Here is a 17575-nt window from a genome sequence, read left to right as displayed (position 1 = left end):
CCACAAAACCAAGTCATTTATGGGGCAAAAACTTGTTACTCTCACAAGACTGCTTGAGAGAAGTTTAATTTCCTCTTTCAAAGCTTGGGCAGTGGTGAGGTTGGAAAACCCAGAGCAGGGTAAATACAGAGTGATGTAAGGCACTGCTCAAGGTCTGACCACCAGGAACACAGTCCCTGAGGATGACTGTTCCCTTGGCCCCTACTGGCATTGGCACACAGAGGGACTTTTGTTTAACCCTAGAGATGCCAGCAGAACCACAAAGTGGCTGCATTTTTATACTCTCTAATGAGAAACAACTCTGAGGACATTACCAAGTTTGTATTAAAAAGTATTTATCTTTCACCAACTTCAATTACACAAAATATAAAACACACACACACATAAAAGCTGCCATAAAAAGGGTATTCCAAAAGATCACTCTGGAAAGCTTTCAAAATATGAGAGATGATTTAAGAGGGCAGAGAATTGAACTGGTCACATGAAAAAGTCCCTTTCCTATGGAATTTCATCATGTTGTTAAATAATCTCTTCTCCTCTCACATCCCTCTCCTTTGAGTTACTTTTGAACAGTTATAAAAATAATCTCTTCAAAGTCCTTGAACTAGGATGCATAATAGTTGTTTTCCCCTTTTTGAATTGATCTAGAAGAAAGGTCTGAGAAGCCTGCTCTTGGGGCGAGCGGAATGAGCTAGGAGGTCCCATAGAGTTGATTCACCCTGGGGTCTTCTCAGGGTTGTAGCACCTCCACTGGAGTCTTCATTCCTGTGTATTTTCTAGTATTTCTCCTAGCACCACAGGATCTTGGAGATTACCTAGTCCAATCCTTTTATTTCCTAAATGAAGAAACTGAGGCTCAGAGAGGCTAAGCAAAGTACCCAGGGTCACACAGGGAAATAGCAGCAGAGTCAGACCCGAGCCCCAGTTCTTGTCTGGTTTGCTACATGATGTTCTAGAACTTCCCTCCCTCCCCACAGCGCCACAGGAACTTTGGTCCCACATAGGACACTTGGAATCAGCACACACATCACTTCTTAAATTGTTAAATAGGCTCTCCAGGAATTTTGTGACTTATCTCTTCTGAAGACCTTGAAACAATTTTGCATTTGTTCTCGTTTTTTTTTTTAATTTTAAAATTTGGCACTGAGATTCTATCCCCTTCTCTCATGCAAATGTTTCCTATTAGTCACCTGCCTGATGCTAGAGTTATTGATGTGTGTGAGTTTGTCTTCCTCACTCAAATTGAGAAGGGCTGGTCAAGTGGCCAAGAGCCGAATTCTCTGAGCGTAGGTGACAGAATGTGACATGTGGGAGGAGCCCCAGACTGGGCTGGACTTTCCCTCCTTCTAACATGTGCTTCTGTTTCTTTGTGGGTCCCTTGCCTTTCCCTCTGGCCGCCTTCCTTTTCTTCTCTTTTCCTGCCTGCTTTCTGGCTCCTTCCTTGAGCCTGCTGGACTCAAACTGCAGACTGCTCCTGCACCTGCTTGGAACCCTGCTGAGCGTCTTTCTTTGCTTTCCCCACTCCCACCCTGGCTAATTTCATTATTTCCCAGAAATCTTGCAGGGCCCTGGACCACCCCTGCAAACCACATGTAAACAACGCACTGAAGGATCCACAGGTCCGGTTCTGACTCCCCTCCCAACTGGTTATTTGCATATAATTTGCATAGATGACGTCACCAGCCCTCCCCCCGCCCCCCAGGAGCAGGCCACAGTCTCCAACACCTTCCCTGGGGGACATTGCAGACCACAAGGGAGGAAGTGACAGTGCAGGGGGGGAAACCCTGAAGGTATTGGTCAGTCCACGTTCATTAAATATTTTGGGGGTTCATCTCATTATATAGCCGTCTCCGATGTCAACATCCGACTCAGAACTGTCACTTTTATCAGAAAGCACATCTTCAGTCCACGGGCACTCTGCAGAGGGGGTGGGGGAGGGTGGCTGTGTCCCTTCCCCGTGGGCCGCCAGAAAACTTGTTTCCAGTTGGTGGGAATCGTCTGGGTCGAACGTCTCTTCTGGAAAACTTGGTAACCCTGGAGGGACTTCCGAGTCGTCATCGAGGGCGCTCACGAACACAGAGCTTAGATTTACATTGAAGATAATTTTGTCCCCAGCCTCTTCCGTGGAGCTGCTGTCCTCCTCGGAAAGGGGGTCCTGTAGCAGCTTCCGTCCCCCCTCGTAGGCCCCACTTGCGCATTCCGACCACCCGGGGCAGGGCCCTGGTATCATCAGGGCCTCAGAGTCCCGCTCGGACAGGTCAGGCTCCTCAGTGTCGGACTCCAGGCAGTCCCCGCACGTGGCCAAGGAGGCAGAGGTGGGACGGAGAAGCCCACCCATTAGCCCATGCTTGGTATAGCCACCGGTGCTTGTCACAGGGGCTGCGGCTTCATCATTGCTGTCACTCTCATCGTCGTAATTGTAATTCCACACCTTCTTCTTCCGGTTAACGTGAATCATCTCCACGAAAGCCACTGCTTCCACTGGTGGCATCTCAGGGATAACCCAGGCTGACAAGTTGTAAAGATTCTTAAAAAAGAGAGAGAGGGAGAGAGAGAGAGAGAGAAAGTATCAATTCTGTTTGTTCTGAACTTTTTGACATAATAAAACTCAGTAACAAGAGCTAACAGTTAGGTAGTGTTTACTATTTGCCGGGCACTGGTCCTAGTGCTTACGTGTTACGATGCATTTTACCCTCACAACCGTGCCATGAAGTGGGCTTACGCTTCTTCTCCTCATTTTACAGGTGAGAAAACGAGGTCGAGAGGTATGGAAACTTGCCTAAGCTTCATGAATAGTGAGTGGGGGAGGCTGGATTTCAAGCTAGGTAGGCTGCCTGCAGCAGGGACGAGGTTCTGGCTTCTACTCCTTCCTACCCCGCTCCCCTCGCTGCTTCTTGCATGTCAGGGGCATCGATCCATTTAGATTCTGGATTGCCAAGACATTCTTGAGGGGTGTCAGGGAACCATGGGTGAGGAGAGTCACTGGGGAGCCAATTCCATCGGGGTTCCCTGGACTGGAGGACCTCAAAGATGGAGAAGATCCCTAAAGAGTCAGGGGGTGAGAATGTCGAGACTCACAGAGCTCATTCTGTTCCAGCTCTTGGAACAGAACACTGCCAGGATACAGCTGAGCAGGGCGAGCGCTGGAGAATACAAGGCAGGCTGAGTCTTGCGGTGTTGGTGGATTCTGTCTCTAGGACAACTATGGTGAGGCTAATGGGGAGGAGGTGGTCAATCCTGAATCGTCATCGGCACCGTCCTCCTGTCTATTCTCCTGTGCCTACCCGGGTTGACCAATTTGACAAACCTGCTCTTCCCCTACTACCCAACCCAGCCTTGGGGTGAATTTTTCTATCGGGTTGTTCATCTTTTTTCTTATTGATTCATAGGAGCTCTTTATATAATCTGGATGCTGATTATTTGTTGATTATTTATGTTATTATGATTATTTGTTACATATATTTTCCCCTAGCCTGTGGTTTATTGCTTTACATCATCAATGACATTCGATGAAAAGAAATTCTTAATGTTAATGTAAAAAAAAAGTATCAGTGTTCTTCCTTTATGGTTCTGCTTTTTGTGTCGGAGGGAATCCTCCTTATCCCAATGTCATATAGAATCTCCTACCGTGCCTCCTAAACCTTTAACAGTTTTGCCTTTCGCAGTAGTCTTTAATATACCTGGAACTGATATTTGTGTATGGTGTGAGGTAGAGACCCAATTTCATCTTCTCCCATATAGATACATTTATTGACCAGCCAGTTCTTTCCCCATGGCAATATCTACTCATCATTAGTCATGTTTCCATATGTGTGGGTCTGGTTCTGGGCTCTCAACTTGACCAAATCTTTGTTATGGTCTTTCGATAAGGTTTTATAATTTTTTCCACAAAGGACCTGTAATGTCTTTTATTAGATTGATTCCTTAAATGTTTTAAGAATATTTTTTATTACTCCTATAATGGTATTTTTATTTTTATTTATTAAAAAAATTTAGATTTTATTTATCCATTTGAGAGAGAGTGAGCGAGCGAGCAAGAGAGCACGAGCAGTGGGGAAGGGCAGAGAGAGAAGTAGACTCCCTGCTGAGCAGGGAGCCAGATGTGGGGCTCAACACCAGGACCCTGAGATCATGACCTGAGCGAGCTGAAGGCAGATGTTTGACCAAATGAGCCACCCAGGTGCCCCTGAAATGGTATTTTTAAAAAACTATAGGATTCCACTTAACTGTAGGATTCCAAGTTCAAAACCAGGTAAAACTAATCTATGCTGTTAGTAATCAGGACAGTGGTTATTCTTGGTGGCGGGGGGGTACTAACTAGAAGGTGTCAGGAGAGAGACTTCTGGGCAACCTGATTATAGTCTCTTTCTCGATTTAGGCATGAGTTACATGGATGCAGTGAGTTTGTGAAAATTCACAGAGTTTTACACTATAATTTGTGTACTTAATTTCTTGGAAGTTGAAAAGCAGCTTCATGTTTATTTTTATTTTGATTATTTCGTATGTACTAACTCTGTTAGACTTATTAATCTTAATAATTGATCTCTAGATTCATGTGAAGTTTTTACTTCACTGGTTATATCATCTATAAATTTTTTTTTTTTTTTTTTTTTTTTTTTGGCCAGGCACTTGGCGCCAGAAGTGAGAGCCCCTTGGGGCTATAAGTTATCATTGTCTCTACCCTTACTCCTCAGACTTTAAGATCTAGGAGGGCAGGATTTTCCCTCTGTTTTGTTCACTTTTGTATCCCTAGTGCCTAGAGCATGTGGACACATGGTAGGTACTCAATAAATATTTATTAAATGCAAACACCAAAAAAACCCACAAAAAAACGAAAGAAGAAAAAAATTTAAAAAGATGCCATTAAAAATTTTTAACGTATTCTTGAGTAAACACATATACACAAATACACTAGGCATTGAGTGTTCTGTTTTGCCATTCCTAGAGTTTTACTTTTTTTTAGTCATTTACCCTTTTTCCTTTAATTTTTTTATTACATTCAGTTAGCCGTTGTATAGTATACATTATTAGTTTTTGATGTAGCGTTCAATGATTCGTTAGTTGCATATAACACCCAGTGCTCATCACAACACGTGCCCTCCTTAATACCCATCACCTGGTTACCCCATCCTCCTACCCCCTCCCTTCTGTAACCCTCAGTTTGTTTCCCCACGTCTATAGTCAGAGTAACAATTTTTAATGGAGGAATACTAGAAAGACACAAGGTATCATCACCTCCTCCCAGTACTTGGGTCAACACAATAAATAATGGGGGTGCGTATATATATATATATATATATATATACATATATATATATATATACATACATACTTAGCATATAATTTGGATGCAGGGGAGGGGAGGGGAGGAACTCCAGGGAGACCTGGAGTGAGGATTAGTAACCAGTTTAGGTAATCCAGGCAGGAATTTATCTAGGAGGGAATGGGTGTGGTGCGAAAGGCCTTTTTATCTCAAGATTGTGGTGAGAAATAGGAATTGGAGTAGGATTTGCCTAAGACCAAAGATATTTTACACCGAGGATAAAAAAATGTCCATTCTTGGAGTGCCTGTGTGGCTCAGTCGGTTAAGTGTCTGACTCTTGGTTTCAGCTCAGGTCATGATCTCAGGGTCATGGGACAGAGCCCTGCACTGGGCTCCCCAGTCAGTGGGGAGTCTGCTTGAGATTCTTCCTCTCCCTCCGCGCCTCCCCGCTTTGCGCACCCATGCATGCTCTGCTCCCCCTTTCTCAAATAAATAAATTAATTAATTAAAAAAAAGTCCATTCTTGAAAGGCAGGGATCACAGTGTGGATGAAACGCAGTACAGAGCCATCTACATCTCCTAAGGCACAGCCAAATGCTGGCTGGGTTCAAATACCAGTTGTAATTAAAATCTCCCACAGCACAAACACTCTACCCAATAAACAATCCCTCCCCCAACTGGAACAAATAAGAACAAGGAAAAGAAGAGTATAATTTTATCGACCGTGGAGGAATACTTAAATATGTGGTTGTTAAAAAAATGAGAAGGAAAAGGTGAAATGAGTTCAGAGCAACATGAGATCTTTCTGACTGAAAAATCATAGAACAAATATGGAAAGACAGCAATGGGGTAGAGAAAATGATACATAATGGGCAAATGTGTCAAAAGCCATGAGGAGTTTTTGGAAATATGTAAGATCAATCCCCAGACTTGTCTGAGTGGTCGAGGCTCTGAGCAGAAAGCGTGCACCTTGGGAAGCACAGACGGAAAAAGGAAGACAAACAGAGGCGCTGGTTTCACTAATAATTAAAGTAACACAAATGAGAGCAACTGCCGGTGACCTTTATACACACGATACATGAACCAAAGTAGTAAAAACGATTAATCAATGTCAGCAGAGCTTTGGAGAAATGTGTAAAATGTGTACACCTACACGTCACCACTGGCAGTATAAATTAATCCTTTATATCTTTTTTTAAGATAAATCCACCTGTGTACACGTTCCACTGACATAATCCAAACTGAAAGATGATCTTTACAAAAAATGTTAATGAAACATGTTGCGTTATTCACCAAGGCCAAAGAAGAAAAAGAAAGGAAAAGAAATCATTTCAAATGCCCTACAGCTGGAAAATGATTAAGGGAAAGATAATACGTTAATGACAATGGAATATGAGGTGATCATTAAAAATATTACGTGGGCAAAGTATAAACAGAAAACAGAAAATGGAAATATAGACACATATATATTGGGGTATCATTCAGTGATAAAACAGCTTGGTGTTTTTAGAAAATGGGATTTTTTTTCTGCTGTGAAGATATTTGAGAGTATAATAAAAATCCTTAAATTAAAATAAAAAATAAAGATAGAAACTTAAAAAGAGACTACATACCAAAACTTTGGGTAAATCATTTCTTAAGCATATATAACCAACCCGTTTCAATATTATTATGGTGCTTATGAAGACAGCAGCTATGAAAAACATAGTAATTATTCCTCCTATTTTGGCAGATTCTGATGACCCTGTTGACGAAAAATGAAATGACTTTATTTCAAAATAAATTCCAATTAATGATCACAGATGGGAATGAACGCACGTTGGGCTGATGATGGAATGAGGTATCAAAGGGGCAGACGTTCGAAAAACTATTGTTCAACACAGTAGAATGGAAAGTAATCCAAGTATACATATTTTCCAAGGGTAAAAGTGGCAGATTTTTCACAGTAAAATGTCTTCCAGTTTCTTTCTTTTTTTTCTTTAAAGACTTTATTTATTTATTTGAGACAGAGAGCAAACACAAGCGGGGGTTAGGGGCAGAGGGAGAGGGAGAAGCAGGCTCCCCACTGAGCAGGGAGCCCTATGTGGGACTTGATCCCAGGACCCTGAGCTCATGACCTGAGCTGAAGGCAGACGCTTAACTGACTGAGCCACCCAGGCGCCCCTGTCTTCCAGTTTCTAATGATGTTCTACGACAACACTCTCCACCACAGTAGCCATGAGCTACACATGACTATTTACATTTAAATTACCAAAATTGAGGGGTGCCTGGGTGGCTCAGTTGGTTAAGCGTCTGCCTTCGGCTCGGGTCATGATCCCAGGGTCCTGGGATCGAGCCCCGCATTGGGCTCCCTGCTCGGTGGGAAACCTGCTTCTCCCTCCCCCACTCCCCCTGCTTGTGCTCCCTCTCTTCTTTTTTTCTCTCTGTCAAATAAATGAAATCTTAAAAAACTTTAAATTAATTACCAAAATTGAAAAGAAACCCCACCAAACTCAGTTTTCAGTCATCCTGGTCACATCTCAAATGCTCAGTCGCCACCTGTTAGTATTGTTAAAAAACAAAACTCCAGGCCCAAAATGGAGTCATTTATGCCTGGCCCAGGCCACCACACTGGGGCTTAATAGCTAACCTGATTGCATTTTCAATTTCCCCCAGGACTGTAATCTTAACTGGTCCTTCTGGAATTTCCTGCTCTGCACCATGAGGTAATCCACCTAATATAATAAGACCCCTTTGTCCCCCAAAGGGAGGTGACTTCACTTTCTTTGTGATTTCCTTGTCCTGCCTTTAAAAACCTTTCCTTTTCCGTAGCCCTTTGGAACACCTCTCTACCTGCTAGATGGGATGCTGCCCAATTCCCAAATCGTTCAGTAGAGCTAATTAGGTCTTTAAAATATACTTGAATGTCTGTTATTTAACAATATGCCCTACAGGTGGGAAGAGGTGGAGAAGAAGAATTCGTCTGAAAGAAAGAACTGGATCATTCTGAGGCTGGACTTCGGCCACACCAGGGTTCTACCGAACCCCCTCTGTCCTACTGAGTGCCCCTTAAGTTTCTCGTCAAAATTCCTTTTGGAAAATTTCAACCTTCTGACTGCAAGTAGCTTTTTAAATTTTGTTTTCCCATCTCTCTGCGGCAATGTAAGCTCCACGAGGTCAGGGATGTTCAATTTTTTTTGTTTTGTTCGCTGCTGTCTCCCCGGAATCTACGAGAGAATCCAGCATATAGTAGGTCCCAATAAAAATCTGTCAAATGGATGGACACCGCTCTCCCTCAAGGCCTTCCTGAAAGAGCCAACCAGTTAATTTAGGACTTGACCAGAGGGGAGACATTTCTCTAGATCTCTAGACTAAACTCTCCCCAGATGAGCACTCCCCTAAGAGAGCAGTGTTCACCCCCGAGTCTGAGGAAGTTAACACCAGTCCCAGGTTGTCCGTCAAGAATCTCCCACCATCTGAACCTGTCTGGTTCCCAAGCTGGGCTAGTTGAAGGTAGTTCAGATGGCAAATCTGGACAGTGAGGAGTCCATGTTATGTGTACCTACTTGGTTCCTGAGTTTCAGACAATAAGAATTGAGACATCATTATTTGGATCGTGAGGGACACCTGCACTTGCATGTCTTGGGTAACGATACAAGAAGGAAGACTGATTTAATATGCAAAATGATGTGTTCACACCAAGTAAAGATGAAACGACATGACAAGGTGCTGTTGCACGACCATTTCTTAGCGGGTGAGACAGAAAAGTCAGGAAGAAACTGAGTCACCACAGAGCATGTCAACCTCCAAAGAACGCATGCCTTTGGTCTCGGACTTACATTGGTCTTCCAGGTGGGGACTGAGTTTCTGCAAACCACCGTCTGTCGTGTCATATTACTACTTTGAGTTTTTATTGGTGAGATTGTGATTTATAATAATAAAAAAATATATATTTGGTCTTTGTCCCCAGTTCCTGGCATAGGGCTCTGAAATTTCCTAGGAATTTCCTAAGAGATAAGAGCAAGGAAAGTGAAGGAATGTCTCTTATTGTTCATACCCAAGCCCCCTGTGACCACACTTGAGTTTACTATTAAGGAGATGACTTTTGGAAAGCACCTAAGGATGGAGGCTGGTTGCCAGGAGAACCAACTGGTGATTAGAGGGCTGGAAATTTCAACCCCACACCTGGACCTCTGGGGGCAAGAGAGGGACTGGAGGTTGAATTAATTGTCAATGGCAAAGGATTTAATCAGTCCTCCCTTTGTAATGAAGTCTGCATAAAACCCTCAAAAGATAGGGTTCTGAGAGCATCTGGGTTGGGAAGTTGCGGGGGGGCGGGTGGTGTGCTTGCTCTAAGAGGGCAGAGAAGCTCCCTGCCCCTCCCCTCATACCTGGCGCTATGCAGCCTGGGTCAGGCTGTTCCTGAGTTGTATCTTTTTGTAATCAACCAGTAAAGAAATTGTTTTCCTGAGTTCTGTGAGCCATTCTAGCAAATTATCAAACCCAGGGAAGGGCTTGTGAGAATCTCCAATTTACAGCTAGCCAGTCTGACACCCAGGTGGCAACTCTGAGTTGCAACTGGTGTTCGAAGGGGCGGTAGGGGCAGTCTTATGAGAATGAGTCTCTACCTCCAGGTAGATGGTAGCAGGACTGAGTGAAATTGGAAGACACAGAGCTGGTGTGGGAGGATTGCTTGGTGTGGGGAAAGCCCCCACACCGATGGAACACAGGAGTATTCCGTGCATGAGGAGAGGAGAAAAATAGTTTCTCCATTCAATTGGTTTTGTTTATAGGACAATGGAATAATAATAATAATAATAATAATAATAATAATAATGATACAAAATATCTGCTCTTTGTCCCTAGTTGTTGGCACAGAACATCAATTTCCTGAGTGATAGGAGTGTCTTTTGGGGACCATATGTGAGTTTATGCTAACGAGGTGAGGTAAGGCAGGGTGCTGGATAGCTCCAGGATGGGGGCTGGTCACCAGAAAAACCAACCTAGTGGTTAGAGATTAGGAACTTCTGGCCTCATTGTCCTTCAGGGAGGGGAGAGGGGCTGCAGATTGCATTTAGTCACTAATGAATGATGATTTAATCAATCATGGCTACATAATGAATCCCAGTACAAACTCTGGACAGCAAGGCTTGGGGAGATTCTGGGTCGGTGAACACATGAAAGTATTGGGAGGGTGGTGCCCCCTAACTCCAAGGGGACAGGAGTTCCTGCCCTATTAAGTCTGAAGGGAGGTTGTGGGAACCTCTGGATTTGTAGCCAGGAGGGACAGAAGTTTGGGTGGCCAGACTTGCAGCCGGCACCCGAAGGGAGCAGTCTTGGGGGACTGAGCCCCTTTGTGTGGGGGGGCCTACACTAACTCCAGAGAGTGTCAGAAATGAATCGCATCGTTGGACACGTAGCTCATGTTGGAGAATAGGTATTAGGAAGTAAGTATGCAACTTTGTTTGGGGTTCACATTTTTGTAAGAGCTACAGGCCTAAAGAATCTATATGCAAGTTTAGGTTTGCCTGTATTTAACTGACACTATAATAATGATTTAAGCTAATGCTTTCCCCTTTAAAGATACTCTAAAGGAGATACTTTTTCCTTTAAAATTGGTCTGTGCATCATCCAACCCTGAGAAACACAGGAGAGTAAAAATCACAGGGAGCACCTTCATGCACCAGGTGCCAGGCACTGTGGAGTGTAGTTCCCTTAACCCACAAATCAGCCCTACCGTTCGTTGACTGTGCTTCCTTCTGTCTCACCTTATTGTCGTCATCTGGCAAATCAGAATGTTAAAGAAACTCTCCTCGGGGTTGGGACATTCAGAAAGGCTTCTTTGGTGGAGATTTTCACTTTTGGCAAAACAGTCAGAGACCTAGTTACTTCCTAGGCAAATCAGCAGCAGTGAATGTTCCTAAGCCTCATTGTTCTCACTGCAAATTTCTCCATTTGGCAGGGAAGGATGAGGGACTACGCTGTTTACTATTCTGATGCCTTTGCAACAGAAGGACTTCTCAGCCTTCATCAGGGACTATCTCATTGACACTGGTGAGTTTTCCTTCCGTCTTCGAGCTACAGCCCACCTTCCTGAGAGGCAGGCCACATCAATGAGCCACACCCAACCTCCATAATTTGACCCTCTGATATCTTTGCCTGCAATTGTTTCCGACAACTCTGCCTCCTCCAGCCCTTGGCTTGGGTAATGGCCACGCTACGGGCACCCAGAACTGAATTTCATCCTGACTCCCTGAAATAGAAGCGTTTCCACTTCAGGAGGATCTGACTTTATAAAGGTAGATATGGGACTGTCCCTCTGGTATGGCACCTTCAAAGTGACTCCAGCACTTGGTTGAGACTGACCAATAGAACACATCTCCGTCCATGCTCCATGACTTTCAGATTCTTCTCATTAAATAGGTTTTCCCGCAGAGTAAAAGCAACACATGAATTTTTAAAAACTTATACCTGTCTCCTGTGCAGGTTGAAGGAGGGTACATTTTACTGGAGATCTATGGATTGCTCCCAGATTTCTAGGCTTAAAATAAACAGATACACAGTAGTTTGTGTTTGGAAGTAACTTGTCGATGACGTAAGTGAAATTTCCAATGACGTTTTCATTTAGTGTGGGGTTATGCTGCGAAAAGAAGCAAAAAATCGGAAGACTTTGACTGAGAATTTCATTTAGAGGCAGGCTGGAAAAGTCTCTTTGGGGATTCGTCTTCAAATCTTAAACAGGGATAGAAATATCGTGGGTTTGAAAGAAAAAAAGGATTTTTAAGTTATTTGGGGCCAGCAATTGATCACAAAACTGCATGTAGGTGTATACCACGCACACTTTCAAACCATGAAATCTAGTCTAGCGACTTCATTTTATAAATGAGTAGAAAAAGTTTCAACGAGGAATAAAGGTTTCCATGATGTCATTTTTATAAGATTATTTTGTCTTGAGTTAAGATAACCTAGCAAAAGTGAGAAAATAAAAAAAGATTATCTTTTTTCATTAATGATATGTGTCTACACTTCAGAAGTACTTTCATATATATTAATGAATGTGATTATTAAAATGGTCTGCAAAGTTGGCATTATCCCCATTCTCCAGATGATGAAACTACTGCTCAGAGTGGTTAGTTAACTTTCTAAGGCCACACAGCTTGTTTGTGGCAGAACTGTGGTTGCTGTCTAATTTCTTATCTTCTCCCTTAAAACACCTTGCCTCTTCCTTCCCAGGTAGTTCTGTTCCAGTTTGGAATTAAAGAGACGATATGAAGGTTCTTTCAAGAAAAACAACTTCTCCATAACGTAGGTTCTATGAATTAGGATTTCCAGCAGTTCAAATACAGCCTTCTGTAATAATGTTTTTCTCAACTTTCTGTTTAGAAGGAGGAAGAATTAAAAAAAAGAAAAAGAAAAAGTCCTAATGAACTAAAATCTCATGCATGGCCAAGAAGCAATGAAGAAGAAAAGGGGGAGAGAAGTAGAAACTGCCTGAAAGAGGAATAGCCAATGGTAGCTGAGAGTCAGAATATCTGGGTCCCACACCTGGTGTTGCCATTGTGTGATCCTGATGAAGTCTGCAATGCTTGCTTCCTGTTTCCCTAAGCAAACAGATATGCCTCCGTGCCTGACAATTTTGCCAGCCCCACTGTGCCTCGGATGCCCAGTCGCTGCTCTGAGCCAAGGCCAACCCCTTCCTGTGCTCATGAGATTCCATCCATCCTCATCTTCTCTACAACATGGCTCCACCAATCCCCCTGGAACATTCCATCTGCACATGAACGTGCTGTAACTTCTTCCACTTTAAAGTGTCCCTCATTGACCCCACTTTCCACCACAGAGTATCTCTCCTTCTCTTTATAGAAAAACTCCTGAGAAGAATTAATTAGCTTCCTTCACTGTCTCCAATTTCTCGCTTCCTTCTCTTTCTGGAATCTATTCCTACCAGATCCTCACCCCAACAGTCCATCGAAATCCCTCTTAGCAGGGTCACCAGGACTTCCATGTTGCTAAGTCCAATCATCAATCCACCGTCCATGTCTAACATGTTCCATTTATAGCATTAGACCCAGTAGATCACTTTCTCCTTCTGGAACTTTCTTTTCAGCTACTAGGCTATCACTCTCACCTACTTCTCCTCCTAGAGCTGTTGGTTGCTCCTTCCCAGTCTCTTTTGCTGTTTCCTCATTTGCTAGATCTCTACATTTTGAGTCCTCTGGGGCTCTGACTTTGAACATCTTCTCTCTGCATCTCCGCTTCCAGGTGATCTCATCTCTCCTCAAGGTATCAATATACTCAAAGAAGCCGATGACTCCCCCGGACATTTCTCCAGCTAGACGCTCTCCCCTGGACTCCAGACTTGGAGACTTTAACTCCTGCTCAATATCTCCTCCTGGATGCCTTGTGCGCACCTCAGATTTGACATATCCAAATCTAAGCTACTGAGATTCAACCATCCATCCCCTCCGTCTGTAATCTACCCCATTTTAATGAATGGAAGAGCATCTATCCAGATGCTCTTGTCTCTTTGTTCACCACGCTGCACGTCCAATCCATCCAAAAATACTGTCGGCACCACTTGCAAGACATATGTAGAATTTGACCACTTCTCATTACTGCCAAGGGCCCAAGTCACCACCAGCTGTCACCTGGATTCCACCAGTAGCCTCTTCTTCTTCTTTTTTTTTTTTGAACTAATTTAGTCCAAAGACCATTTTTCTTTAATGAAGAAAATGCTCATTAACCACCATTTCCCCCTTATAGTGTTGTCAATATCTTAATAAGCATACTGCTCTTATTTTAGAAATAACAATCTCAAACAGAGTTAGTAGCTCATGGGTTGAATATAAATTAGATGTGACTGGATTATGAATTTAAAGAAACTTGATACAGTCTCCGAGCTACATAAGCTTGTTTCTTCCCTCTGTTATTTTTGTACCCTTTTCCTAATCAAAGGATTAGGGTGTTGATTATAATCCAAGTGGATATTATATTACACGATTTGTTACTTCCTACTGAGTAATTGCCATCATAATAGCCTCTTAACTGGTCTCCCACCTCTCTCCTCCCTCTCTCCAATGTGGCTCCTATGATCTCTTCTCAATACACCAGGCAGGATGCCCTGGTAAAGCCTCGCATCCTTCAGTAGCTTCGTGACACTCCAAAGACATAGACTCACAAAGCCCCACAAGATCCGGGCCCCACTGCCTCCCTGACCTCACCTCCTTCTTTTTCCTGTCTTGGTCACTCCATTCCGGCTCCCTGCTGTTTCTCAAATCCACTGGGTCCACTCCTGCCTCAGGACCTCTGACTTCTGGTGCCCTCTGCCTGAAAAGCCCCTGCCCCTGATAACTTGCAGGCTGGTATTACGGGCAAGGGTTTATACTTGGCAAAGGGCTACGCCCATGCAAGCTGCTCTCACGGCAGAGTCTACTTGCACTCACTTTACCATTTGGAATTCTGCCCTAGTGTGTGCTGAAATGAGCCTGTCCTCTTGGGTCTACACCACACTCCTTTCTCTTTCCTGTGTGTCCCCTGATGTTGTGCATGTGACTTATTCTTGGAAAGAAGACCACACTGCTAGGCTAAGTCAACTTATCTCCACAATGAGAGAACTATGGAGACTTCTTCCCTAAAGTCAGACCCCATTGCCTCAGACCCTTTAGCCTTAATTGTTCTAGTCATTACAAATGTCTTTTTTTTTAAAAGAAAAGAGTCAGATATATTCATGGCCAACTCAGAACTGTTTTCACCACTTACCTTCTTGACAATCCCCCCAGACTGTTCTTCGATGATGAGTGATAAGTAAAACTGTAATACTTCTCCACGTAGTATCTTGGGAATGACAGGTGGGAAATTCACATTGACGTTAATGTGGTCCATAAAGTCAACAATATCAAACCCTGGTGGTTCTAAAGATACTGTTTAGAAAACAAAATCAGAAACAAATCCCAATGTCTAACCATACCACTCCCCGTGCTGTAACACAACCTGACTTCTTGACAATTACATTCTCTTTAACCCGCCTATGGTCCTAGTTGAGTCATGGGTTGTATTTTTTTTTTTTTTAATTGGTGAAAAACTGAGAACAATAAAAGTGATGTGATTTGCTTAATGGAGAAATGGAGGACAGGTTTTGGGATGGAAGTCAGTCTTTCCCAATTTTCAGGCTGGTATTCTAAACATGAAAGTAAAAATGACTTCTTTTTGTATTACAATAATACCCAACCATTGTAGAAATAGCCGAAAACACAGTACGCAATTGTCCCTGAATGTGGTTAATTGTCTTGTCTATTGTGTGTGTAAACATGTATACATATGTATATAAACTGAACTAGTGTACACACACACACACACACACACCCATCTAAACTAAAATTAAATCATTCTTACCCACAGTTTTGCATGGTATATATTGCACCTAACTCATTTCATAAACATATTAATGCATATTTATCTCCATTGTGGGTTGGATTTCTGCACAGCCTGCCAGTTTTGAGTGGTTTTTAGTTTTAAAAAGGGTTGCAAAGCAATGAAAGAAGAATAGGTGATATAGTGTATGATGTGTGGGCCATAAAGTCCAAAGTATTTCTTCTCTGGCCTTCTACGGAAAGTTGGCTGACCCCTGATGTTCATCACGACTTTTCATGGTTGATTCTATTCCCCTAAGTGACTGATTATACCATAATTTAACTGATTTGCTGTTTTGAACATGAGATTGTCTCTAACTTTTCTGAATAGAATCATTGCATCAATGAACATTCTAGGAGCTAAACTATGACATTTATCCACGATTGTTCTTTAGGATGAATTTTTAATGAGGAATTCTGGATTAGAGCAAGCAGGTGTTAAGGCTTTAACACATACTACCAAATGCTTTCAGAAAGACCTCACCACAGTACACTCACTGCATGTCCCCTAAACCTGGGTATTTACATATTTTTTATATTTACCATCTTGAGTCTTGAAAAACGACATCTTTCTGACTTTAATATCGTTTCTGCAATAGTCTGCATACCATGATCTAGAAGTTGTGCTTTTCTTTCTTTTCTTTTTTTTATACACACACAGATATGTACATTTCTACACACACACAAACATATATACACAATTCCGGTGATTCTCCTATCTAGGTTGTTTGTGACAGTGGGATTCGGTCATTATCACTTTGCTAAGCACATACGTGTGAGTGCACACCCACACAGCCTTTAACGGGGAGCTGAAATAGAATCTTTCTCTTGGAAAGAGGTTGCACAATAAGACACTGAAGAAGTGCTGGAGTGTGGCTGAGGACCACTGACACCGGGAATGTTAAGGCAAGTGCCGTAGCAAGCTGACTCCAGTCATAGGGAAAGAGGAGAGAGGCAGACCCACTCTCGGGTTCCGGTCTTCTCTGAGTCTGGGAACTGACAGAGATTAAGAGCTACTGGGTTATGATCCGGGGGAGGGGTCGCAGTATTAAGGAAAACACTGGCCCAGAGAGTTGCGACAGCTCAGATACAGGCCATCTGGACCTCACTATCTACTTCCTGTCAGCTTCTGAAATATACCAGAAAGTAGTGGCCATTGCTGCCGGAATACCTGCCTCAGTCAGGCATAGAGGAATCCTCTGCAAAGTACAGATCATCATCCCACCTTCTGGATAAGAAAACTGAGGCTCAGAGAAGCAAAGTAACTACTTCAGAGCTAGGAAAGCGGCAGGGTCAGGCGGTGCACCTAGGCCTGAGTCTGAGACACCCTTTGCAGACCTTTCTATTTCATGGCAAAGCGAATACTGATGAGCTTGCTGCTGCTGCTGCTGCTGAAGATGATAAACAGAGATCCACTCACTGTGTGTTGCCAGGAAGAAATCGATGAAACACGTGACCAGTGCTGTGTTCCCTCTGAATCCATCAACTGTGACGGCATACGTCTCGGGCAGGACCTCCCACAAATCCGTTAGGTCACAAAATGATGCTGTGATATTTGAACAGTGCTCCACAATCTTCACATGATCTGGTCTACTTTGAAAGGAAAAGAAATGATAAAAGGAAAACTTCAGCATTTATGTGATGAGAATCCACTAACTGCATGCCCAGCTTCTTCATTTCTTTATGGCTCTGCCCAAATATCACTGTATCGAGTCGTCTTCCCTAACCACTTTATTTAAAATGGAAATACACCTTACCCCATCGTGTCCACCCTTTCTCTCCTAATCCTTCTTGTCTGTCTTTATTTTTCTGCACACTGTTTACCAGCACCTACCACACTATATCTTTATTTGTTTACTGATATCTCTGCCTACTTTCAGAATATCTGCTCTAGGCCCCAGGAGGTCAAGGACTTTGGTTCATG

General features: G+C 43.1%; 1 protein-coding gene across 5 annotated transcripts in view; it reads right to left on the bottom strand.

The window, feature by feature from the left end:
- Nucleotides 1-320: 320 nt before the first annotated feature.
- IFNAR2 (interferon alpha and beta receptor subunit 2) overlaps nt 321-17575 on the bottom strand; it is a 30731-nt gene continuing 13476 nt past the window's right edge. Inside the window, exons 5-9 of one of the 5 annotated variants that reach the window (XM_027582728.1) lie at nt 17072-17241; nt 15002-15162; nt 11714-11882; nt 6877-7007; nt 321-2527 (exon numbers count right to left, since the gene is read on the bottom strand). In XM_027582728.1, the coding sequence (XP_027438529.1) occupies nt 1829-2527; nt 6877-7007; nt 11714-11882; nt 15002-15162; nt 17072-17241 (1330 nt within the window). In that variant the 3' untranslated portion in view covers nt 321-1828. Of the gene's footprint in view, nt 2528-6876; nt 7008-11713; nt 11883-15001; nt 15163-17071; nt 17245-17575 lie in introns of all 5 variants that reach the window. The other 4 variants (XM_027582727.1, XM_027582729.2, XM_027582730.1 and 1 more) reach the window with 4 other exon arrangements.

The sequence above is a fragment of the Zalophus californianus genome, chromosome 1, assembly GCF_009762305.2.
Source record: "Zalophus californianus isolate mZalCal1 chromosome 1, mZalCal1.pri.v2, whole genome shotgun sequence".
In the NCBI taxonomy this organism is placed as follows: Eukaryota; Metazoa; Chordata; class Mammalia; order Carnivora; family Otariidae; genus Zalophus; species Zalophus californianus.
The sequence above is the reverse complement of the archived record's forward strand: the minus strand, read 5'-3'. Positions and strand labels throughout refer to the sequence as shown.